The sequence below is a fragment of the Tursiops truncatus genome, chromosome 4, assembly GCF_011762595.2.
Source record: "Tursiops truncatus isolate mTurTru1 chromosome 4, mTurTru1.mat.Y, whole genome shotgun sequence".
NCBI lineage: Eukaryota > Metazoa > Chordata > Mammalia > Artiodactyla > Delphinidae > Tursiops > Tursiops truncatus.
The window spans coordinates 72,860,057-72,885,716 of record NC_047037.1 but is presented as its reverse complement, the minus strand read 5'-3'; the positions used below and the strand labels follow the sequence as shown (position 1 = coordinate 72,885,716).

General features: G+C 42.0%; 2 protein-coding genes and 1 pseudogene across 5 annotated transcripts in view; 1 reads left to right on the top strand and 2 right to left on the bottom strand.

Annotated features, from left to right (window-relative positions):
- Nucleotides 1-1,488: 1,488 nt before the first annotated feature.
- Nucleotides 1,489-5,218, bottom strand: RPL35A (ribosomal protein L35a). Of its 2 annotated transcripts, none has more exons than XM_004330833.4 (5): nt 5,119-5,218; nt 4,440-4,484; nt 4,073-4,225; nt 2,849-2,993; nt 1,489-1,597 (listed from the first exon to the last, which is right to left on the bottom strand). In XM_004330833.4, exons 2-5 carry the CDS (start codon nt 4,448-4,450, stop codon nt 1,574-1,576), a joined length of 333 nt encoding a protein of 110 aa, XP_004330881.1. In that variant the 5' UTR covers nt 4,451-4,484; nt 5,119-5,218; the 3' UTR covers nt 1,489-1,573. The 2 variants fall into 2 exon arrangements, with proteins under 2 accessions (XP_004330881.1, XP_019778526.1); XM_019922967.3 differs by lacking the exon at nt 5,119-5,218 and adding an exon at nt 4,919-5,112.
- A 193-nt stretch (nt 5,219-5,411) lies between these two features.
- DRC9 (dynein regulatory complex subunit 9) overlaps nt 5,412-25,660 on the top strand; it is a 48,348-nt gene continuing 28,099 nt past the window's right edge. For all 3 annotated transcript variants that reach the window (XM_073804121.1, XM_033855716.2, XM_019922965.3), the window contains exons 1-6: nt 5,412-5,525; nt 7,932-8,002; nt 8,968-9,235; nt 13,992-14,215; nt 15,815-15,943; nt 16,894-16,975. In XM_073804121.1, coding sequence (XP_073660222.1) covers nt 7,995-8,002; nt 8,968-9,235; nt 13,992-14,215; nt 15,815-15,943; nt 16,894-16,975 — 711 coding nt within the window. In that variant the 5' untranslated portion in view covers nt 5,412-5,525; nt 7,932-7,994. The remainder of the gene's footprint in view (nt 5,526-7,931; nt 8,003-8,967; nt 9,236-13,991; nt 14,216-15,814; nt 15,944-16,893; nt 16,976-25,660) is intronic.
- LOC109547895 (epsin-1 pseudogene) lies at nt 23,634-25,155 on the bottom strand (annotated as a pseudogene).

Here is a 25,660-nt window from a genome sequence, read left to right as displayed (position 1 = left end):
CCTTATTTTTTAATATGTCTTTTGGTTGTGTCGGGTCTTAATGCAGGCTCTTCCTTGTGGTGCACAGGCTTCTCTCTAGTTGTGGCATGCGAGCTTACTTGCCCCGCGGCATGTGTGATCTTAGTTCCGCAACCAGGGATCAAACCTGCATCCCCTGCATTGGTAGGCGTATTCCTTACCACTGGACCATCAGGGAAGTCCCCTAACCAAATTTCAAGTTGTGGGGCCATGAAATGAACTGCTTAGATCCCACGAAGAGAGCATAATTGACCAATGACTCCAAGCTGCTTCTCCTTACCATCCACCTTGTTTGTCTTGAGGCCATGGCTCCTGAGGGTTGCTGCCAGACAAATAAGACTGGCAGTACAAACACAAGCCCCTTTTCGGTGACTTCCAACAGCAATTTTGGCTTCAGGGCCACCATTAAACTAAGCAAACCGTAGAACTGCTGCACGCCTTCATGCTAATAATTTTTTAGAATCTGCTTCTTAGAGAAAACAAATACAATTAAAATCTGTTAAAAGAGGTGCTGTTTGGTAAACTCCCAGTTTTCTGTTGGTATTTTCAGTGGAATGTCAAGATCTGTTGGTTAATAAAAGGAGTACCTGCTACTGCATCAAACACCTAAATCCACCATACTCGAACTGATGCCTTGGTTCAAACTTGTATTCAGCACATTCTGAGATTTAAAAATATTCTGCAGCCCTGCTTAGTTGCCTTTGTATCATGCCAAAACGTCTCAATCCTGCACTTTACTATTAAAACATGGAGTAAAGGACAGCAACCCTGTCCAGGCAATCCTGACCACCCCCCACCAAGATTTTTTAAGGTATGTGGCAATTTAGGGACACTTTCAACTGAGACATTATTTCCAGTCAAGTGTTATATACTGGATGCTTTGTCCAGTCACAAATCCCAAGGATATCTCATCTAAATGAGCTGCCAAATACCATCAATATAATCCTCATTCAAATTTCTCCCAACTACCATTTTTAAGCCCCAAGTTTCCCAACCAATCTATATTAAGCAAGTGCATGCTACTACAAGGTACTTTAGGAAGTTAAGATATTTTCAGTTTCTTTCAATTTAATGAGGGAGGCAGTTACCAGTACCATAGCTGAAATAAGGGGAAAAGTTATAGATCCATTTGGTGTGGAAATCTGGAAAAATTTCATGGTGTATATCAATACTGGCTAAAAACTGACTTCTATCCTTCCTGCGGGTATCTCCACTTGTCCAAAAACTTTTCATAGGCTAGGTTCCAGCACTCCATCACTGTAAACCTTCCAAGACACTCCTTTCCACCGTCCCCAAATAAAGCTTACTTGTAACCTTCCCCCCAACATTTAAGGTCTTATATTCAGATACATCCTATCCTCATCAAAACCCTCCTGTTGTCTAAATCTCTGTAATTGCCATATTCTCTGGGCTCCCGTATACTCTGAAAATGCCCGATAACCACCACCATTTAAGCACTTCGCAACTGAATTCAGGGCAAAGAATTTTTCAAGCCGTGTTAACAAAAATACAAGGGAACAAATCCACACTTTTATTTATTTACTTTTCAGTAAGTTTAAATCCTTGAAGGGTACAGCATCTGGTGTGGGGGGAAAGAACATAATGTCATTAAGTGCATGTTATATACAAACAGTTATTGAATACCACAACATGAATAAATCTCCCATTGTCCCATTACCCATCTCTGAAAGGCACCCAATGACTTATAGCCTACTGGGAAGGGAACTAAATTTTTAGAGCCTTCAGTTTCTAGGTGAACATTCTTTAACTAAGAACCAGTACTGGGAACCTGAGAGTCCATTTAATTTTGCTTCCTCTAATGATAGTAAAAACCTCCTCTGATGAGAAATCTCAACTGCTCAGCAGGGTTCAAAAGTACCCTATGACCCCAAGGATGTAGCCATGTCTATTAAAAATAGATCCTAGGGCTTCCCTGGTGGCGCAGTGGTTGAGAGTCCGCCTGCCGATGCAGGGGACACGGGTTCGTGCCCCAGTCCGGGAAGATCCCGCATACCGCGGAGCGGCGAGGCCTGTGAGCCATGGCCGCTGAGTCTGCGCGTCCGGAGCCTGTGCTCCGCAAAGGGAGAGGCCACAACAGTGAGAGGCCCACGTACCGCAAAATAAAATAAAATAAAATAAAATAAAAATGGATCCTAACTGAAGAAAACAGGAGCTATCCTGTTAAAAATATCACAGAATCTGTAGTTGAAGTCCTGGGACATGAGCATTGGTTTTCCTCTATAAAATAAAACTAATACCTATTTGAACAAGACTGTCATGATGAAGAGATCGGAAATATTAATTATGCCAGGAAAAGGTACGCTGAATTTTTATTTTCTAGCAATTACTTCAGAGCCCAATAAATATATTTGCCATAAAATTGTTCATTTAAATAGGTGACCCTCGAACAACACAAGTTTGAATTGTGCGGGTCCACTTATATACAGATTTTTTTTCAGTAAATGCATACTGCACAATCCGCAGTTGACTGAATCCACAGATGAAGAGGCCAACTGTAAAGTTGTACGTGGATTTCTCACAGTGCCCCTAACCTCTGCGTTGTTCAAGGGTCAACTGTGCTATTCCCCACCACCCCCAGGCAGCTTTAGCAATTACCTGAAATCTAGGCATAATCCATTTGAACCCTTTGCCTTCACTTTTCTTATAATGCCAAGAAAATGTTCCATAATACACTTACACAGTAGCCCCTAATTTTACAGCATGATCTATTGGTGACATTTTATAATCACAATAGTCCTTAGTAGTCAAAGCCAAACACCGTGAGCTTAGTTTGATTCAAAAGGTGCCACATTGCTAATAATGTACTTACCACACGGATTCTGTGTCCAATGGCCTTAGCAGGAAGGTTGCTTCGGAATTTGGCACGAACCATGCCACTGTTTCCATGAGCACGAGTTATCTTTCCCCAGATTACTCTGGTTTTGTTAGGTTTTCCACCAGGAGTTACTGTATTGCTGATTTTAAAAGAAGATTAAAAAAGGCATGAGAACCCAGACAACCAGTATAGTGTGGTACAAAATCAAGGTGACTTATAGACCAGTTGTCCTCAACCCTAGCTTAAACGGTAATAACTGTAATACGCGGAGGGGGCAGGGAAGGGGGGGACAAGAAATGTGAGGACATTTTGAGTGTAGGGAGAGAGGAACTTGTTTGTAATTTTAAATAGCCAGGGAAGGCCTTACTAAGAAGCTAACACCAGAAAAAAGACTCGAAGGTAAGGGAACAGCTTGTGTTAAAAACGGAGGTTGTGTCCCTGGCTTGTAGAAAGGCAAACGATGCCAAGAGATGAATCCTAGCTGGGTTAAGAGAGGACAGAGGGAGCCCTGAATGCATAGGGTCTTAGAAGCTCCTTAATGACTTTAGCTTTTACTAAATGAGATGGGGAAGAGTTGGAATTTGAGCAATGTACAGATGATTTGACTTATAATTTTAAAGGATTGGGAAATCCCTGGTGGTCCAGTGATTAAGACTCCACGCTTTCACTGCCAAGGGCCCGGGTTCAATCCCTGGTCAGGGAACTAAAGATCCTGCAAACCACGATTGGGAAAAAAATTAAAAAATTTAAAGGATCACTCTGGTTGCAGGAGGAAAGGGGGATGGGGGAGATGAAAACATGTTCCCAAAGATCTTTTTCAAACCAATTTAAATACACAATAGTCCACCCATTGCTTCCACCCCTGCCCCCACCTCTATCCCAGAGATTTTAATTGATCTGGAATGGGTTTAAGAACCAATGCTCTAGAGATAACATCTTTAAACATCTATAAAAATTGTAACTTCAAGAGATCAACAAAATGAATTAAGCGATATGAAAAATGCTCTATAAAACCTTAAGATCATAATACAAGGACCTGATGCCATCCTTAAAACAATAGCTGTAATTTTTCTAAGTGCAGAAGACACCTATATCCAACACTAACCATGAATTTCCTTGAACTCCCAAAGTAGAAACCACAACAGTACCATTTACTTAACTAACTTCAAATGAGACCAATCAAGTGAAAATTCAAAAAGCACAATACTATCAACTTACTTCTTTGCTTTGTACACGTAAGCACATCTCTTGCCTAGATAGAATTCAGTTTCATCTCGAGCATATACACCTTCAATTTTCAGGAGAGCTGTGTGCTCCCTCTGGTTCCGTAGACCCCGCTTATAGCCAGCAAAAATGGCCTTGGACCACAGCCTAAGACAAAATATACTGTTAATCATAAGCTGTTAAAAGATCTCACTTAACTTCAACAAACCACAGGTATGATTTGGCTTGTAATGACAACCACCTAGAAGTTACCTATATAGCAAACATCTAAATTTTTTCGCCACCAGTTTTAAACTCACATGTAGGCTCACGCCTAATAAACAAACTACAAGTACAAAGCAATGATATTTAAAACGCATACCTTCCAGACATATTTGTCGTTTTAGAAGTCCTGTTCCCAGCAGGCCTTAAAACAAAAATAAATCAGTTTAAAATCTTGCAACGCTCGTTTCCCACCTAGTCTCCTCTGGAATAGCGCCCCAAACTCAGAGAATACCTGATAACTAAGCAAATTCCAAAAGGAAGACAAAACCTAAAGTAGCAAGACAGTACACTACAGGAAGTAACTCCTAGAAACCCCAAAAGAAAGCCTTAATAAACTTCACGCCACGATCATGGGAAAAAAAAAAGATCAAGGAGCCAGAGAAGCACGCAGAGAACAAGACTTTTAAAGACTGAATGGGAAAGAAAAGCTAAGGAAAGACATAGTGAACAGGCAAAGCCAGGTTTGAGGTGGGAGTAAATGAACAAAGAACCCTGCCTAAAAGTGCCACTGCTGCCAGACAAAATGCATCTATTTTATATTTTATTCCGCTAGGGACCGCAAGCAACTCCAGTTACCGGAGCACCCATTCTCGGAGGTCAGGGGACCAGCACCATCAGTCCCGTATCTCCTCCATCCTGTCCTCCCTGTTGCTGGAATCCATAGAAATCATTAGCTGGTAGAGCCTCGGAGCCGCACCAGCATCTCATGAGAGGCATATAGCCGAGCCGACCCCACTTATTTGCCCCCAAAGTTCAGCCGCGGAAACGCCACACACCTCCACAGCGTCCAAGATGGCTGAAAAAGAAACAGAAGGCCCCGCCGCGTGGCCTCGTGGGTAAACACCTCTCCGCCCCCCCCATTTAGGTATCTCCCGCCACCGCCAAAAAAATAAGCTTCAGAAATCGTCTTCTGACTGAAATAAGCCACGTTCAAGAGCACTCGTACAATTATTTCCCTAAGTCCTTTTATCTTTGTAAACTGCAACATGTACTATATACTTTGGAACAGAGGGAGGCAAAATGGTAGCCAGCTAAAGGAGAAGAACAGGTCCTCCAAAGCTCTGCGTTGCCATAGAAACACCTTAGCTTGGTTCCGGCGGCGTCGGGTGCTGTAGCGGGAAAAGTGAAGCCCGACTGGAGGACTACCCCCGCCTCGAATACCCCAGATTTGATTCGCCAACAAGTGGGTATCTTTCCTTCTTACCACATAGCAGTAGGGCGAACGGAAACTCTCGGATCCTAGCCAGGAAGAGAAAGACTGCGAACACAAAGGCAGGAGAAGAGAGCTCTTCCTTCTCTTTATCTTTTGTCCCCCACCACCCCCATACTCCTTTCCTCCTTCTACTCCTTTATCTCTTTCCAGAAATGACTTAAGTTCTTACCGCCAGTCTTCATTTTGACTCCGAGGGTGAACAGCACTGTCCTGAAAAGGCTTTGTTGCCTTTTAAGGAGAAGTCATTCAGCTGCCAAACTCTGGCGGCGCGCAGCACCGTGGTCACGTGCCATAGGTCTTCAGTAAATATTCGTAGACTAGAATGGGATAGCTTAGTGGACGTGAGAGATTTACATTTCCTAACTATTGCACATTTATGTGTTGCCCTATGGATTCATTCCTTTTGTCAGCACTTTGTTGAATGACTGACTACCATGTACGAAATTTTGTTCTTGGCTCGGAGGAGGCTGCAGTAAACAGAACAACAGAAAGCTCTGCCCTCATGGAGCTTACATCCTAGTAGGCGGAGCAAGACAATGAGCGAGTAAAATATATGGCACATTAGAAGGTAATGTGAGAAAAAATTTTCTCTCTGGAGATTGGCTCCAGATGGGGCAAATGGCAGATACCTAGAAATATGCCACTGATTTAAGCTAGTACCTGATGGACCAGTGGTGAAGAGGTAAGGGGAAGAGTCGTTCAACTTGAAAGAATAGCATATGCAAAGACCCTGAGTTGGAAGGGAGCATGATTCCATAGGAGAAAGAAGCCCATTGAAGCTGGAGCCATGAGAGCAATAAAAGTGCAGTGCCAGATGGATCTGGAGAGGAAGAGGAGCCCAGATCATGCAGGCCCTATGGTCCAAGTTAAGAATTTTACTTTTTTTCGCAAGTTAGTGAGAAACCATTGAAGGGTTCTAAGGAGAGACATGATGAAATTTTCAACTTTAAAAGATGAGTTCTTCATTTCAAAAAGATCACTTTTAATTTGGAAGCTGTGGGGCTTCCCTGGTGGCGCAGTGGTTAAGATCGGCCTGCCAATGCAGGGGACACGGGTTTGAGCCCTGGTCTGGGAAGATCCCACATGCCACAGAGCAACTAAGCCCGTGCGCCGCAACTAGAGAGCCTGCACACCACAACAACTGAAGCCCGTGCACCTAGCGCCCATGCTCTGCAACAAGAGAAGCCACTGCAATGAGAAGCCCACACACTGCAATGAAAACTAGGCCCTGCTCTCTGCAACTAGAGAAAGACCCAATGCAGCCAAAAATAATTAATTAATTTTAAAAAATTTGGAAGCTGTTAGAGTAGTTCAGGCAAGAAACAACAGCTATATTCAGCATGGTGTTGGGGGAGATGGAAATTGAAGGTAAAATCCACAGGACCTCATGGTGGTTTGAATTGGGGGAATGCTGATGTCAGGATGGCAGCAGAAATGACTCCTGAGTTTCTAGTATTGAGGAATGAGAAGCCATAACAGAACGAAAGCACTGGATTCTACATAAGCATAGTCCCATCTTACCTATGTGAGGCACACTTACCTATGCCCCAAGCCTAAAAAATGGAAAAATAAAGAAACAACACCACAGCAAAAAACCAAAATCTTAACACCGTGCTATTTCCTCCTAAGACTGTCCTTGAACCAGAAAATTTGGCTAGTTTGGAGTATCTTTTTTTCAGTTTACATAAAGATTCTTTAATTTTTGCATATAAGATGTTTGTTGCATGAGACATACTTGTAACCGCCCTCCTCAGGATCACTTTACTGTGGACAAAATCACACTGGAAACTTACCATTCATTATTCATTCAGTATAGAGCAAGAATCTCCATAGGGTGTTCTCATTGTAAAGCTTATTTAAGCAGAAAGGACTTTGGTTTACTGAGGAAGGGTAACATCTTAACAGCAGTGTTAAACTGATTTTCAGGATAAATACAGTTTTTCTAAGTGCGATATCAGTTGTTTTTCTAAGTCTGGGTGCAATAAATTCTGTTAATCTGGCAGATCAGGGAAATGGAGCCATCAAATTAAATATTTTAGTAATCAGAATAACAGAAAAGTAAATTTGTTATATAAAGATTACCAATTAATACTCAGAATATAATTAAAAAACATACAAAAGCCATGCTGGACACTAATTTACCTTAAGAAACTCGAAGATTATATTTATCTGCCAATAATTAAGCTGACTACTTAATACACCTGTGCCACACGGTGGCAGTGGTTCTTCCATCTCCAGGACTGCTCTGCTAAGCCAAAAGGGGGGATAAGCCACAGCACTTGTAATTCTTTTTCTCTTAATGGAAGAGTATAGAAATAACTTAAATGTCATTCAACATTCCCTTAAACTAATCTCAATGTTTTCTTCCCACTTTAGGTGACTGCATTTTTGTGAGATTATAAATGTACCGAGGAGGTTAACAAAACTAACTCAAGAAGAATGGAAGAGTATGTTCCAAATTCCAATTTATTATATATTCATATGTATATATATAAAAAATATATATATATATGAAATGCCTTATGTTAAATTTCCGTGTATTGTTTACCTATGGCTGTGTAACAAATTACCCCAAAACTTAGTGATTTAAAATATAAACATTTATTATTTCACACAATTTCTGTGGGTCAGGAATTTAGGCATAGCTTGGTTGGATGGTTTAAGAATTTGGGAGCAGCTTAACTGTATGGTTCTGTCTGGGGATTTCTCATAAGTCAAAGTTGGCCAATCATCTGAAGAGTTGACTGGGGCTAGAGGATCCACTTCCAAGATGGCTCATTTACAGAGCTGGCAAGTTGATGCTGGCTGTTGGCAAGAGGCCTTAGTTCCTCACCCTCATGAACCTTTTCACAGGGCTCCTTAAGTGTCCTTGTGACAAGGCATCTGGATCCCCACAGAGTGAGAGATATGAGAGAATAATGGAGAAGCTTTAATGTCTCAAATTCACCTAGCCTTGGAAACCACAATATTCTTTTGGTTACATAGGTTAGTCCTATTCAATGTGGGGAAGACTACCAAAGGGCAAGAGTACAAGAAGGTGAGAATCATATGGTCCATCTTGGAGAATGGCTACTACGTTCTATTTTTTACTAACCATGAGACAGTTTTGGTTGGCATCTAAAGATGTTGCTAGAAAAAGTTTATTTTAGCCCAAGTTCAAATTGGTTAAGCATAGCCAAATAGCCCAGGCTACATATCTTTATTAACCAGTAAGTTGCTTTTCTTTGGAAGGTCAGAATGTTACTGGGAGGTATTTAGCAGAATCATCTGCAAACTACTTTTGTTCATTATCTTGGTTATATTATATGACAAAATGGACTTTGTAGGAGCCAATCTACATGCTGCCTCTGCTTCTGAGTTTAAGTAATTTTTAAACATTTGGTGGCTGACTTATTTTTTCCTCCATTCTTAGAGGTCAGCTGGAAGCCTCAAATCTTCCTCCAAAAATCTGGCATTCTGAGGTGAGAGTGTCAGTGACAGGTGAACCACCTACTGCTGTAGAAGAAAATGAAGAAACAGCCAAAGAAACAGCCGTAGAAATCATCCCAGAAGTCATGGAGCCACTCTCCCTTCTAGATGTACTGAGGATCTCTGCAGTTCTGGAGGACACCATAGACCAGCTCTCTATTCTAAACTATATCATGCCAGTTCAGTATGAAAAAAGAAAAAATATCAGCGTGGTATATACATTCAGCATTACTTAATTTTTGCTTTCTTTTCTTTTTATTTCTCCATCATTGTCAGTACCTATGCCATTCAATTTAACTTGGGAAATAGCACCTTCATATCAGATAAAGGGCTACAATAATTATCTGAGATATGTACTCTCAATTAATGGAGTGAAATAGACATAGCTCAAGGTACATTACCAATCAGAATATCCTTTTCTTCCAATATATTGGCATTATTCTAAAAGGCCTATAGATAAATCAGTATAAATACAATATATATACTGAGGAGATGGAACAAGTAATTGTGTTGTCTTACCTATCTTGTATTTCTCAGCTGCTAAAAGCTAACTGAACACTAGAGGGAGGAAATTCAACTGGACCCTGTCAATATTGCTTTCATCTAAAATGACTTTGTTATTGCTAAATATCTTGCAATCTGCCTTTTTAAATATCCAGCCACATCATTGTGTCAGCCATTACATTTTCAATGATGTTATGGACTCCTCCTCAAAGGACCACTGAGTTATCAAAAAACTCAGCTTGGTAGTGGGCAAAATCTTTATGAATTCTTAAGCTCTTGTAAGTTTTAATAACTTGGGTTGTAGATATAAAATAGAAACAATTTATAAATACAAATACATATTTATTACGTTTAACAAAATTACATTATATAATTTGTACAGAATATATTCTTATTTCTGATTCTATGATAAATGAAAATTGCTATAAAAATGAGAGGGTAAATTGATTTTCATGTCTAACAGAAAAGAAGTCCATATGTATTGTGATTAGAAAATTAAATTTCCCTTTAATTCCCCCTTACGATTTTAAATTGATTTTATTTTTATTTATTTTTGGCTGTATTGGGTCTTTGTTGCTGCGCGCAGGCTTTCTGTAGTTGCGGCAAGCGGTGGCTACTCTTCGTTGTAGTGCGTGGGCTTTTCATTGCGGTGGCTTCTCTTGTTGCGGAGCATGGGCTCAGGCGTGCGTGCTTCAGTAGTTGTGGCTTGCGGGCTCTAGAGCGCAGGCTCAGCAGTTGTGGCGCACGGGCTTTGCTGCTCCGTGGCATGTGGGATCTTCCCGGACCAGGGCTCAAACCTGTGTCCCCTGCATTGGCTGGCGGATTCTTAACCACTGCGCCACCAGGGAAGCCCGGCCCTTACGATTTTAAAGTTATTATTATTATTATATGTATAACCTGGGTTTATACAGCTTTTATAAAAGTTTATACAAAATTTTAATAGAACACTGGATTTGGAGTTGGGGACCTTTATGGTTTAATTGTGTGCTATGGGCAATTCATTTTGCTTTCTTGGTCTTAGTTTTCTCATTTGTAAATTGTGATAAAGTTTTTTTTTAAATTTTATTTATTTTTTGGCTGTGTTGGATCTTCGTTGCTGTGAGTGGGCTTTCTCTAGTTGCAGCCAGCAGCAAGCAGGGGCTATTTTTTGTTGCAGTGCATGGGCTTCTCATTGCAGTGGCTTCTCTTGTGGAGCACAGGCTCTAGGCACACGGGCTTCAGTAGTGTGATGGAGTTTTAAGTAAATGATCCCTTCTAATACTAACATTCTATGAGTTTTGAGGTACTTTTAAGACATTAATGGGTATTATAGGAATTAGTTTCCTTATTAACTTATGAAAAGCAAAGATATTGGAAACCCAAGAACTAAGCCTTTCAATGCTTTTAAAATGAGTCTAATTCTTAAATTAAACTAGTTAACAAATAGTACAAAAGAGACTAGTGTTTCCTTTCTATTGTCTCCTTCAGTAAGAATCAAAAATAAAGAGGGAAGATATTCAGTTAACAAGATAAAGTTTTATCAATGATATTTACTGTCAGGCTTTAAAAAAGGGTAATTTTCCATCATAGAAACTCAACAGAGAAGGAAAAACCCAAATTTATAAACAACATTCAGTAGTGGTCACCACTCCAGTAAACAAAAGAACAAAACTTTTGCAGTTTTATTCTGGTTTATGATCTTCACCCACAAAATTTTCTGACTTAACAGAGGCCCTACTTATGATTTTATAGAAGTATAAAGAGTAACGGTTTGTACTCTTATGTTGATTAATAGCAGCTTAAAAGCCCCTTTCTCAATGTTAGTTCTATAACTTTTAAAAATTGTGACCCTTAAAATAACTTTTTGTTTTTTTACTTTATAGTACTATAGTTGTTCTAACTCATAAATTTTTATAGTACCATTGCCCTATAGGGCATAGGATATATAATTAAAAACCTTAGTATGAATGTGAATGCTTTCTTTCTCCAAAAGCTTCACATTGTTGAGCCTTACAATAACGACCCTGGGATGAAAGTTTAGTTAGCATTATCCCTCTTTCACAACCATTTTTATAGCTAAAGATATTTCCAAAGAGTTTTTCATTCATTAGAATCATGGAATGGAATGATGAAAAATATACTAATGTACCAAGTTCTACCAGAAGTGGGAGTAATTGGTCCAAAGTTTGGAAAGAGCTCCCTTGCCCGGAATACTGTTTTTCTTATCCTTTCCCTTAGGATCTAATACCCTACTGTACAAGGAAGTGAATGGACCAGAATATTTAGCCAGTTCCTTTAAGTTCTCTTCTGAAAATTCATATTTATTTCTGGTAATCAGTACATCAAGCTGTTTAACACGTTTGCTTCCTTTTCCAGATGCCCAAGCACAAAGGTAGAGGAACAATGGTTAGGGTGATCAGAAAAAACAAGCTTTCCAGGCCTTACATTTCCCATTCCCTCCCTAGACAAACTCTAGAGTAATAACCATCCACGTACTTAACATTTTCCTTATGTACAGATAAGTTTCAGTTTAACTGTTGAAATTCTATGGCGTCTGTTCTCTTTGTAGTCAATCATATAAATTTTAATTTAAAGGAGTATTTTAAAATTTAATTCTTATTTAAGGCAGCATTTTGTTTTGTACTTGCCTACAAATGTTTTCCTCAGATCTGAATCTTTGCTTATGGTTGATATAAGGAAAAATGCTGTTGAGTCTGTGTTTATTAACTTTTATGGATAGTTTTTTCTTTTTTTTTTTTTAACATTTCTGGTCTAATTGAAGTTTAGCTAAGGAAGACCTAGGCTTTTTTTTTTTTTTGCAGTACGTGGGCCTCTCACTGTTGTGGCCTCTCCCGTTGTGGAGCACAGGCTCCGGACGCACAGGCTCAGCAGCCATGGCTCATGGGCCTAGCCACTCTGTGGCATGTGGGATCTTCCCGTACCGGGGCACGAACCCATGTCCCCTGCATCAGCAGGCAGACTCTCAACCACTGTGCCACCAGGGAAGCCCAGACCTAGGCTTTTAAGTATCAATATACATATGAAACTCTTCTGTGCATAGGATCAGCACAAGAATTTAAGTAATCATATCAAATGCTGAACTTGCATAGTTCTGTGTACTGTTCTAAATACTTTCTTTGTTTCTTTGTTTCTTTCTTTCTTTTTCTGTCTCCCTTTCTCTCTTATTTCTCTCCTCCCTCCCTCCCTCCCTTCCTTCCTTCCTTCCTTCCATCCTTCCATCCTCATAATAACTACTGGAGGGCAAGTACTATTATTATCCCTATTTTATCAATGGGAAGATGGAGGCATAGAGATGTTAAATAGTTGCCTAAAGTCAATGTGGTTTATCTGTTTAAAGTAACAGATAGGGCCAGGATTTAAACAAGGAAGTCTGGTTTCAGAGTCCATATGCACAGCATAATTGCTGTGTTATATGGCTTCCCATTGGCTCAAGATTTTAGCCACAGATTAAATAGGAATCATCAATTGAAAGACATATCCTGTTCCTATGGTAATGCTTACCCCTTAGTATTCAAGTTTGGGTTTGAAAATTCCCCACATGAACTTCGAAATCTGTATCACACCACTAAATATACTATCAACTCCTACTCTTTGGTATGATTCTCCTTTCATTCTTTATACAGTGGACCCTCCATATCCGCGGGTTCCACATCTGCGGATTCAAGCAACCATGGATCGAAAATATTCAGAAAAAAATTCCGGAAAGTTCCAAAAAGCAAAACTTGAATTTGCTGTGTGCTGGCAGCTATTTACATAGTATTTACATTGTATTAGTTATTATAAGTAACCTAGAGATGATTTAAAGTACATGAGAGGATGTGCATAGGTTATAAACAAATACTATGCCATTTTATATAAAGGCCATCAGCATCTGTGGATTTTGGTCTCCTTGAGGGGCGGGGGGTATCTGTCCTCCACAGATACCAAGGGACAACTGTATTTAAAATACATGTGTTCAGTGAACATTTGAGTCTTTACTGTACTGTAGACATTCTTCTAAACAATGGGATTATAAAGATGGCCACATTTATTTAATATCCAATCTTGTTCGAAAAAGAATTTGAGGTGCACCAAGATCTCTAAGACACTGTCCCTTCCCTCATAGAATTTACAATCTAATGGAGATATTTATACAAATAATTACAAATGGTAAATGTCTGCTAATAGAGATGTTTCACAGAGAACTTTACCTTTGGTCATAAAGTTTACCAGGTTGGGGAATGACAGAGAGTGGGAACGTATAAAGTCAGGAGGACACAGAACAGCAGAGCATGTAGTTTGATGTGGCTGAAGAAAAGGGTAATTTTCTGGTGGTAATATTATAAGAGGTTCAAAATGTAGGCAGAGGCCCTCATATAGCGTTGTTTCTTTATGTTTTAAAAATCATATGTTTTAAAAATCATGTTTTAAAAATCATATGTTTTAAAAATCATGTTAACGTGAAACATCATTTATTGCTTTTAGAAGAATAACAAAGAAATAAATTTAGAAGGAAAAAGCTTAGAAAAACTTTCACCGGTCTCAAAACCCTCAAAACTATCCGGTCCATTCGTACATAAAGAAGAGCCCAAGTTACCAGAAATCAGACAAGGAGGCCAGTTTAACAAAGTGCAAGATCTTATCTTCAAAGAACCTACAAGGCAGATCATAATGAATACAGAGACACTGAAGAAAATTCAGATTGATAGGTAAGGAACGAGAGCATATTTGGAAATGTGATAATATATTTCTAGATGGCTGAAGAGTGGGTCAGGGGTGGCTCACTGCTCTCTTCTTTTATGGGTTGGTCATTGTATCCGAGTGACTGCAGATAATAGGATTAGCCAGACTACCTAGGGCAAGTGTGGTACAGTTGAAAGTATGGTGGCTGTGTGGTTGGGCAAGTTATTGAGCCTTTGTTTACAGTTTTTAAAAATGAGAATAATGGGGCTTCCCTGGTGGCGCAGTGGTTAGGAATCTGCCTGCCAGTGCAGGGGACCTGGGTTCGAGCCCTGGTCTGGGAAGATCCCACATGCTGCGGAGCAACTAAGCCCGCAAGCCACAACTACTGAGCCCGTGTGCCACAGCTACTGAAGCCCGCGCTCCAAGAGCCCGTGCTCCACAACAAGAGAAGCCACCGCCATGAGAAGCCTTCTGGTGAGGGCCTAAAGCAGGGGTCAGCAAGTTTATCTGTAAGGGGACAAATAGTAAATATTTTTGGTTTTGCAGGACATAAACTCTCTGTTGAAACCACTCAACTCTGCTGTTATCCCATGAAAACAGCCATAGATGATATGTAAACAAACGGGCAATGTTGTATTCCAATAAAACTTATTTTCAAAAATAGACTACAGGCTGGATTTGGCTAATGGCTCTGGGTAATTGCTACAAACCCTTATTTACCAAAAATTCTTACCGTAAGGTTATACCTTCTTTTAACTTAACAGGCTTCTTTGTCAGCAAGCCAGCTGACAGCAAAAAACTGAATAATGAGACAATGAAAATTGAGACTGCTTTTAAGAAACCCTCAGGATTAAAGCAGTTTAAAATTTGGCTACTTTGACAGTGTCTGTCTCTTACTAATGGATAAAGTACCACAATAACTACCAATTTGTGTCAAGCATTTGGCTGAACCTTCCTGCTAATACTTACATTAATGTTGCAAAGTTGCTATCATTATTCTCATTTATTTATTTAATAAATTTATTTATTTATGGCTGTGTTGGGTCTTTGTTGCTGCACACCGTCTTTCTCTAGTTGTGGTGAGCAGGGGCTACTCTTTGTTGCAGTGCATGGGCTTCTCATTGCGGTGGCTTCTCCTTGTGGAGCACAGGCTCTAGGTACGCAGGCTTCAGTAGCTGTGGCACGTGGGCTCAGTAGTTGTGGCTCGTGGGCTCAGTAGTTGTGGCTCGTGGGCTCTAGAGCGCAGGCTCAGTAGTTGTGGCGCATGGGCTTAGTTGCTCTGCGGCATGTGGAATCTTCCCAGACCAGGGCTCAAACCCGTGTCCCCTGCATTGGCAGGCAGATTCTTAACCACTGCGCCACCAGGGAAGTCCCTGTTGTTTGTTTTTAAATGATGTGATGATCATATGGCTTTTTTCTCCTTTTGTCTTTATTAATGTGATGAATTCCATTAGTAGATTTTCTAATACTAAACTATTTTTGCATTCCAAGAATAATTCCATAACTTAGTTATGATGTTCCTTCTGGGTCTTAACTTGTGTGATTTCTGTAGCCCTTTGGGAATGTAGGGAAATATATCTTATTGATTCATCTCAAACAATTCATCTCATTGTTTCTCTTTACAGGCAATTTTTCAGTGATGTAATTACAGAAACCATGCAGGAGTTGCAAGATTCAGGCACTTTCACCAATCTCCTGAAAGCTTTGGGCAAAGAGAGGGAAAACAAAATGCATTTCTATAATATCATTGCCAGGTCAGAGTAATTTTAGTTTTATTTGCTTTGCTGCATTTTAAAATTCTATAAAATTCTTACTGGAAGTCTTAGATTTCTAAAGCAAATCAAATTTTTGCTTTTGAATGAAGATAACTAGAAGTCAGAAATTTGGGTTTTATTCCTAGTTCTGCTGGTAACATAACTCAATTTCTGGGCTTCAGTTATCTGTGTCTACAATATATAAAGTACAATATATGTACTATAAATGGGTAGTGCATAATCTATGGCTTGTTTTGACAATGACAATCTCAAGATTCTAGTTAAGTTCATGCTTTCTTTTTTTATAAATTTATTTATTTTAGTTATTTATTTTTGACTGCGTTGGGTCTTCATTGCTGCTCACGGGCTTTCTCTAGTTGCGTTGAGCAGGAGCTACTCTTCATTGCAGTGCACGGGCTTCTCATTGCAGTGGCTTCTCTTGTTCTAGCACACACAGTGAAGGAGTTCAGAGCCTAGAGCCGGGACCCTTACTTGCTTACATTGCCTGTACTTGGAGGTCGGTGAGGAACATTCTCATGTCCTCCACAGCAAGTTACCTCAGCATTCTACATGCATTTTCCTCATCTGTAAAATAGGGGTAATGATAAAGACTACCACATAAGGTTATTGAGAAGTGCTCAGAATAGAAAGGAGTCTTCTTTTTCCTCTTCCTCTTCCTCTTCTTAGCCTTTTCTCAGCAGCAGCTATTTTAGATATAACACGGTCTTTTTTTAAAGTGTTACTGAAAGTTTGCTCCATGGACCAGCACCATTAGCATCACCTGGGAACTTGGTAGAGAAACAAATTCCAGGGCCCCCAACCCAGACCAAATGAATGAGAATCTCTGGGGTAGAGCCCAGGAATCTCTTTCTTAGCTTCTAGGCGAACCCTGTGCACACTAAAGTTTGAGAAGCACTACTCTAAACACAAATTATTCTTATTTCTCCTAGGGAGAAAAATGGAAGAAAAAAGATAAAATCTCTTCAAAAACAGCTGCTTAATGTCAAAAGAGAAAGGCAAGCTGAAGTACAGGTAAGAACTACCCGGGCAACACCAAAAGTTACTGAGCTAAAACAGCTAAACAGAAGTCATCTTTCTCAAGCAAAAAAAAAAAAAGAAGTTATGTGTAGGAAATTGTTGTTTCTCCTGGGGTGCCTAAACTATGAAAAATATAAAGACAGCAATTAGATGTTTGGCCTGGAATGTACAATTATGTCCAGAATCAACCTCTGGGAGACCCTAACCCTCTGGAGCTCTAAGCCTGTTCTTACCCCTCCCAACCGATCCAACCACATGACCCACTCCTTCCCTCCAGGAGACCATGTCTCAGGCAGTCTCTTGTATGCCAAGATCCCAGATGGGAGACTATAGTCCTAGGTAGGACATTAAGCACATTACATACCTCCTTACACCTGATGGTTAGGGTTAATAATGTCATTTGCATTATATTTCAAGTACAGAGTGGATTTATTGAGCTTCTGTGGTCATTAGGGCCTAACCTTATGTCTAATCTCTATAAGAAAATGCATCCTGAGTTTTAAGCAAGTGACTTGCAAAACACTGATTGGGCTACAACCTAGACAGTTAGCAATTAGTACCATTAGGATGACTAACACTATTAGCAGTTTAGAAAGTTACAAAGTATGGCTTAATATCAGCTTTTCACTGCCTAGCTAATTGGACAGGTTTATGCTTCCGATCAGGGAATCTTCATCATTCTCTACATAGAAGTTAGAATAATATTTGAAAAATATATTCGGAAGAATTGTCTAAAAAAGGTCACTAGCCTTTCTTCTGAGATACTATCTTTAGGTCTTCTGACCTAAAGGTCTGTTTATTTGTTCTATTATCTCTCATTTTCTATTATCAATTTTAAACTACCTTTGGTATTGATTTTCACTTCATTATCCTACATTTATAGCCTACATTTTTAGAAAGCCATTTCTTTTTTAATTTTTATTTATTTATTTTTGGCTGCATCGGGTCTTAGTTGCAGCACGAGGGATCTTTGTTGCAGTGCATGGGCTTCTCTCTAATTGTGGTATGTGGGTTTTCTCTTTCTAGTTGTGGGGTGAGGGCTCCAGAGTGCGTGGGCTCTGTAGTTTGCAGCACGTGGGCTCTCTAGTTGTGGCACGCAGGCTCAGTAGTTCTGGCGCACGGGCTTAGTTGCCCTGTGGCATGTGACAACCCGCGTCCTCTGCTTTGGAAGGTGGATTCTTTACCACTGGACCACTGGGGAAGTCCCCTGAAAACCATTTCTGCGCCACCCTCCCCCACAAAGGCTTCATTAAAACTGGTGTGCACTTAGGTTTTCTCTCTAATGAATAGACTTTTTCAGAGGTTTCCTGGCCTTTTTTCCCTCAAAAGTTCTACCATTATTTAAAACTTCCTCTTTTATTTCTTAACTATTAAAAAAGAAGATATTTGTATCAATGTCCTTTTAAGGCTCCAAACCAAATAGTATCAAAAGAGACCTCAGCGTTGGCACTCTGCCAATCAACTCCCCTTTGCTACTATCACAGCCACTGTTTTTCTCTTTCTTTAAACATTTTAAATTATATTGTTGGGGACTTCCCTGGTCGTCCAGTGGTTAAGACTTCCCCTTTGAATGCAGGGGGTGCAGGTTTGATCCCTGGTGGCAGAGCTAGGATCCCACATGCCTCACAGCCAAAAAAACCATGAAACAGAAGCAATATTGTAACAAATTCAATAAAGACTTTAAAAAATCAATATATTGTTGACAGTATAATTTTCCAGACAACAGGTAGTACTAGGTTGTGAAACTTACCTTCTTGGATTACAGTCTCAGCTGTTACATTCAGACACAGTAAAACTAAAGTAGAGTATCACTCAGCTATTTTGATCATCAGAAAAGGAGTAGATAAACCAGAACTAGAAGATGCAAGGCAAACCTTGAATAAAAACCAGCTATCAAGTGCTTCCCTGGTGGCGCAGTGGTTGAGAGTCCGCCTGCTGATGCAGGGGACACGGGTTTGTGCCCCGGTCCGGGGAGATCCCACATGCCGCGGAGCGGCTGGGCCCGTGAGCCATGGCCTCTGAGCCTGCACATCTGGAGCCTGTGCTCCGCAACGGGGGAGGCCACAACAGTGAGAGGCCCGCATACCGCCAAAAAAAAAGCTATCAAGATGAAATCAAGTTAAATCCCTAGAGTTACTAAAAAACCAGTGGTCAAGTCAAGGTTGGAAAACAAGAAGACAGTTAGGAAGTACATGGATATTAGAGACCTGTGGGTCAGAAAATGATGACAGTAATTAGGATGGCAGGTTTGAGTGTGTGAAAGTATGTCTGGAGATCACTGGAATGTGAGGGAGCAATTGCCTTACGAAGCTTCCTACTGGGTCCCCAGGCAAAACGACAAAGTCACAAAGGAAAAAAATCAGGTTGCTGTTAGACTTCTGAACATCGGTACACGAAGCCAGATAAGTGGAGCAGTGTTTTCATGAAACTAAAGGGGAGAAAAGAGAGACCCAAGGTCAATATATAAAAATTAATGTATCTTTTCCACATATCAGCAGCAGACTTAGAAAAAGAGATTGAAATATATATATTTACAATATCATCAAAAATATCAAATATCTAGCAATGAATCCAGTGGCAACAACAAAACGTGCAGGACTTCTTTGCAGAAAACTATAAAACAGTACTGAAAAATTAAATAATATTTAAATAATTGGAGGGATATACTATGTTTATGTTTATGGATTGGAAGACTCCATATTAAAAAGATGTGGATTCTTCCAAAATTGATTGATACATTGAATTCAATCCCAATCAGAATCTTGATTGGATTTAATTTAATTACTTATTTACTCATTTTTGTGAGACTTGAAAAACTGATTCTAAAATTTATATTGAAATGCCAAGGACCAAAAATAGTCAAGACACCATTAAAGAGAACTCGCGGGACTTCCCTGGTGGCGCAGCAGCTAAGAGTCTGCCTGCTGGTGCGGGGGACGCTGGTTCAACCCCTGGGCCGGGAGGATCCCACATGCCGCGGAGCAACTGGGCCCATGCGCCACAACTACTGAACCTGCGCTCTAGAGCCCACATAACACAACTACTGAAGCCCGCACGCCTAGAGCCCGTGCTCTGCAACAAGAGAAGCCACCGCAATGAGAAGCCCGCAGACCACAACCAAGAGTAGCCCCCGCTTGCCGCAACTAGAGAAAGCCTGCGCGCAGCAATGAAGACCCAACGCAACTTAAAAATAATAATAATAAAAAATAAATAAGTAAAAGAAAAAAGAAGTTATTATATTATGTAACTATTTAAAAGGTTATATAACATTTGTCTTCAATTACCCTGTGCCAAGTCAAAGGCATCTAGTTTTAACGCTATTGCCATGGGCTTCTGATTACTCTGGTTCTTCTCTGTACAGCTGTTCTGCACAAACTTACGGCCTTCCATGTTGACGGTATGGAAACAGAGGAAGATATAAAATGCTTACAGGCTATGATTGTAAAACCATGATTAAGTCATACTAATAAGTGAACCCAAGTGTCATGCCGTTTCTTCATCTTCCAATATGCAACAAAGATCCAGCATAGAAATACTGAGTTATAGGCCAAGGATCTTCAGTTGTATGAATTCCTTTTAAGATTCTCACTAAGAGGAGATCTGCCTTCACCATAACCCATTATCATAACCCTGGTTGTCCATAGTGTCTAGAGCTTTCTCCATGACCAATCATGGACTGATGCAGCATATTTGTGGGTTTTCAAAGCAGACCAAACTTGACTTCCAAATCCCCAAACTGCCTTCAGATCTAGACTTCTGGACTCGTTATTTGAATTCAGAGAAGCTTTAGTAATGGAAAGAAGCTGTCAGCCAATTAGAGTTAATAACGCTCCGATGGCTGCCACAATATTGTGAGCAGAAGTCTTTTTCTTCCCCCAGCCACAGCGTGGGGCTTGTGGGATCTTAGTTCCTCGACCAGGGATCATTGAACCCAGGCCCATGGCAGTTAAAGCACTGAGTCCTAACCACTGGACAGCCAGGGAATTCCCCCAGAGGCTTTTAATGGTAGTGTCTGTTTTCATAATTGAACACAAAGTAGGGAGGAGAGTACTTGGTTCCTGAAATTTTGGGGAGCTGGAGAAGATGGAACTTGTCTTATACCTCAGGCTGCCTCTTTGGTTGGATGGAAAAAGGAAAATAGAAATGTGGTCTATTAAAGTGATAAAAGCCACGGGAAAAAAATAGAGTTCTGTATTAAATTAACATTTATATTTGCCTGTCCGTCTGTAACTAAGAATACTGGCTGATTCTATGAGAGTCTATGAATAAACTGAGTCAAATAGTCTCCCGTTCTAAAATGCAGATGAAGCATGATCAAGTCAGAACTTCTAAAGTTTCAGGCTCCAATTCCACCCACTGCTTTCATTTCCATTTGAACTATTACCTTTCCAATCACACCAATTTCCTCTTTTCTTTCCTTTTGTACTAAAATTTTCGCACACTTCACTGTCTTGGATAATCTCTTCTGAGTAAACTTCTTAAATGTGATAACTATATACTCCAATAAAGATGTTAAAAAAAATGTGATGCCTAAAACTGTACACACTATTATAGATGTCTAACCACAACAGAGGATAGGGGAGAATTTTTTCCCTGTTATATAAACAGTATACAGTGCCACAAATTGCGGTAATATAAACAAAGAGGAAGCACTCCAAATGCTTTTCACAATATTGTATGGCAATATTCTTTCATGATTGTGAAGATTCTGATGACAAACCATTAGAAGAAGCACAGTGAAAGGAAGACTCTGAGAAATCTAAAGAATACAAGGGAAGGGAGGCACCTTTTTACAGTGCTGCTATTACAACAACCAGTGGTGGGGCCCTAACCTCAGGTTCTCATGTTAGAAGCTGGGTAAGCCTCTAATGAAAGTGTTGGAAGACAAGTTAGGTCTTCACAATTCTCAACTTACAAGATTCTTCTGACCAAAATCAGGACTTTACTTTCATCTTTGCTTCTTCTTGGAGTCAGTCCAGAGTTCTAATAATCAACAGGGTTTTGAATTCTAATGTCTCTTATGTATCATATACCAGCTTTGAGTTGTTTGTAAATTTAACAAGCATGTTTTCTATATCTGTATTTAATTCTTTAATCCATTTTGGAGCCTAGAGTTCATCATCATCATGTCAACCTATTCTCTTTGGTACTCTTTCTGGCCCCCCAAAAGGAAATTAGTCATTAAAGAATGCAAAAAGCTGAGGGGATGAGTGAAGAAAAGAGCGAGGTAACATGTGAAAATTAGTAATAGTGTGGCCAGAGAAAACACAAAGTATGGCTTGGAGTGTGGAGCAGTTCAGGGATGTTTTAAGATATCATGCAAAGCTTCCAAGATAGCACAGAGCTTTCCAAAGTGCAGTCAGTGACCATGGATGGCAATGGGGTTGCTGAGTGAAGAACAAAAGGATGAGAAATCGGTAGGACTGTAGTTGATGTCGGGCTACCCAATCTAGACATTCGTGTGAACCCAGGTGTAAGAAACAAATTTTCATGATTAACTCCTGCTAAGGAAGAGGTACAAAATGCTCTTCATCCAGCCGTAGAATAGATGGTCACTATGAGGGTCAAAGGCAAGAGTTTGTACTCAAAATAACTGAGCACCATTGAGAAGATCCCTCTCAATATTGCCGTTAAGATTTTAGGGTTCTAGGACATCCAGCTTGTGGCTTTTGACTCCTTTTATAACCGGTCAAAATGAGTAGGGGTGGGTTCATATCCTTCATGGTTACGGCATCTAACCTCAATAATCATGGCAAAGCTGAGGTAAGTGAAGGACTCTTCTTTAACAGCCGACCTTCTCCTTGAAGGCTCAGGCTTCTAGCTTACATAAGATGTATCTCTATATGTATGTATGTTATCTACCTATCTCTACTTCCAGTTTTCCAGCACTCAAAATTTAAGGGAAATGAGAATCCCTAGGCCCAGTGGGGAAATAACTCCTTCTTGGAATCCTATTCTGAGAACATCTCCCCAGTGCTATATACCTCCGTGGCAGCTCCAGCACTGGAAATGTTTATTATACATGCTGGAGTCAATAGGATGAGGTAAGGGCAAACTGCTTTAAGAAACTCTAGATCAGCATAAAATCAGGCATTATTGCTGCCTCAGGACTTTGGCATACATTTTTCCTTTTTCTTAGAATTCCCCTCGACCCCATTTTTTTTTTTTTTAATTTTACTTTATTTTTGGCTGTGTTGGGTCTTCATTGCTGTACGCGGGCTATCTCTAGTTGCAGCGAGCAGGGGCTACTCTTTTTTTTTTTTTTTTTTCCCATAAGAATTGCCATTTATTCCCGAAGTTGCCAAAATCATCACCAAGGATTCACCGAGGGGTGCATGAGGGGACGAGGAGGCTCAAACACTGACTGAGGGGCCAGTCAGGAGTTGGGAGGGAGGGAGATGGGTGGGGAGACCCCCCCCGTTGTCCCTCCCCCTTCTAATGCCGTGGGCAGGGGTCCCCCTCCGGCCGCATCCCTCCCCATCCCCAGGTCCAGTTTCTCTCCGGGGAGGGAGGCAGGGTCGGGGATGGTGGGGAGAGGGTGTAGTGTGAGTGGGCCCCAGCAGGGGAAAGGACACTGGGGTGGGGGCAGGGGTCCCCCGCTTCACATGCACTCACAACACTGGTCGCCCAGGGAGCAGGAATGGGGGAAGCCCCCTCCGGCCCTGGATTATAGGAGGAAGGGTTTAGTGTTGGGGGCCAGAGATCCCTGGGGCATCATGGAGGGGCAGGCCAGGGCCCCTGCCAAGGGGAGAGATGTACGTCGGCAGCGCTCCAGTGACCGGGGGCACAGGGCTGAGCCGGAGCTGGTTCAGGGTGAGTGTCGCCGGGGGCGCAGGCTGGAAGGCGTTGGTGATGGAGGGGCCGGTGGCCGGGCCTCCGCTCGGCAGGAAGGGGTTGGAGGCCTTGGCTCCTGGCGGCGTGGGGCCTGGCCGGCTCACCAGCGAGTCCAGGTCCACCAGGGCGGCATTGGGCCCCAGGAACGACTCAGGGGTCTTACGCGTGGGCGGCGTGGGCGTCGGGGAGGCTGCAGGCGGGGGCGCTCCCCACAGCCTCGGCCAGAGAGCCCCCGACCCCGCTCATGTCAAAGGCACCGGGACTGCAAGTGGGTACCTCTCCGGCGAGCAGCTCCAGCTCCCCTCCTCCTGGCCCACGGTCTCCCTCTTGCTCTCCTCTATGGCCATCTGCAGCTGCAGGTCGTCCCCACGGGGGATCCGCTCCTCCTTTTCGTGCTCCTCACGTCTCAAACTAAGGGCCAGCTGGACGTCATGCTCAGGGCCGCAGGACGGGGGCTGGTCGGCCTCCTCCTTGCTCATGGCCAGGGCCAGCTGGAGGTGCAGCTCCTCCTCCCTGCTGCTCTGCGGCCAGGCCTGCTCTGCCTCGGGCGGGGGCCCAGAGCCCACGGCTGCGGAGGAGGCCGTGGCGGTCTGCGCCAGCTTCTCCTTGGTCTTGAGCGTGTGGGCACGCTCCTCCCACAGCAAGTCCTCGTGGCACAGCAGGGCCACCAGCTGCTTGGCCTTCTCGCGCACGTTCACACCCTGGTCCTTGCCGTCGCGGTCCACGTACTGGAAGTCCTTCAGCGTCTGCACGGTGTACATGTTCTCCTTGCACTGCTCTGACACGCGCTCTGAGCCCGTCTTGATGAGGTACTCCATCAGCGTCATGGCCTTGTAGACGTGCAGCCAGTTCTTGCCGTGGTCGTTGAGCCGCTTCCAGATCATGCTCATGATCTCTGAGAAGGCGACGACATTGTAGGTGAGGTCGGCAATCTCAGACATGAGGGAGCTGGACGGGCCCCAGGGGTCGTTGCTCGTGGCCTCGCGAACCTTGATCTCAGCCTCCGAGTAGTTGTGGACGATGTTCTTCATTTGGCGCCGCAGTGAGGAGGTCGACATGGTGGCTGGCGGTGGGGAGGGGGGCTGGCCCCCCGGGGCGTGCAGAGACGGGGTGGCGGGAGGAGGGAGGCCGCGGCAGGGACTGGCAGGTCACCGCATCTCCGGAGCAGCCTGGTTGCACAGCAGGCTCTGACCACACCGTCTACAACCTTTCCAGCACGCTAGCCACAGGCAGAGACCTACGGAGATCTCCTACAACCTGAGTCCCCGGGGAGGTGGTTGCCTTGAACACAGGAGAGCACGCACTTGGAGACAGATGTGAACAGCTGAAAAGAGATGGCATGGGTGCCAAGACAGACCCAGCCAGACACACTAAGACGAAGAGCTGATCTGACAACTAACAGTAGGAGACTGAAAGGAAAGGGAAAGAGAGAGAAGAAGAAAAAGAGGCACAGAGAGCTGGGCAGACAAAGACAAGAGAAACAGATAAAGAACCATGGGAAGAGAGTGAGGCAGGCGGGCAACGAGAAAAGACGGCGACCCTGAAACGAAAAGAGGCAGTAACCTGGGACAGGGAAATAAGAGACAAGAAAAATGGAGAAGAACACGAAATCTGGGTTTGAGATTCAGTTTGCTCAACTCCGAAATGAAGGAAAAGATTCCACCCGGCACTGTGATTAAATACAATACAACAGTTCCACCCGGAACTGTTGATTAAATACAATGGATACATAAAGTTCTTGGCACTGCCCCCCTTGGGTAGTAGTTCAATAACGTTGGCTACTATTATTGTCAGAGAAAAAACAGAACTATTTCTAAAAGGGTGGCCATCAGAAAATGTGCTATC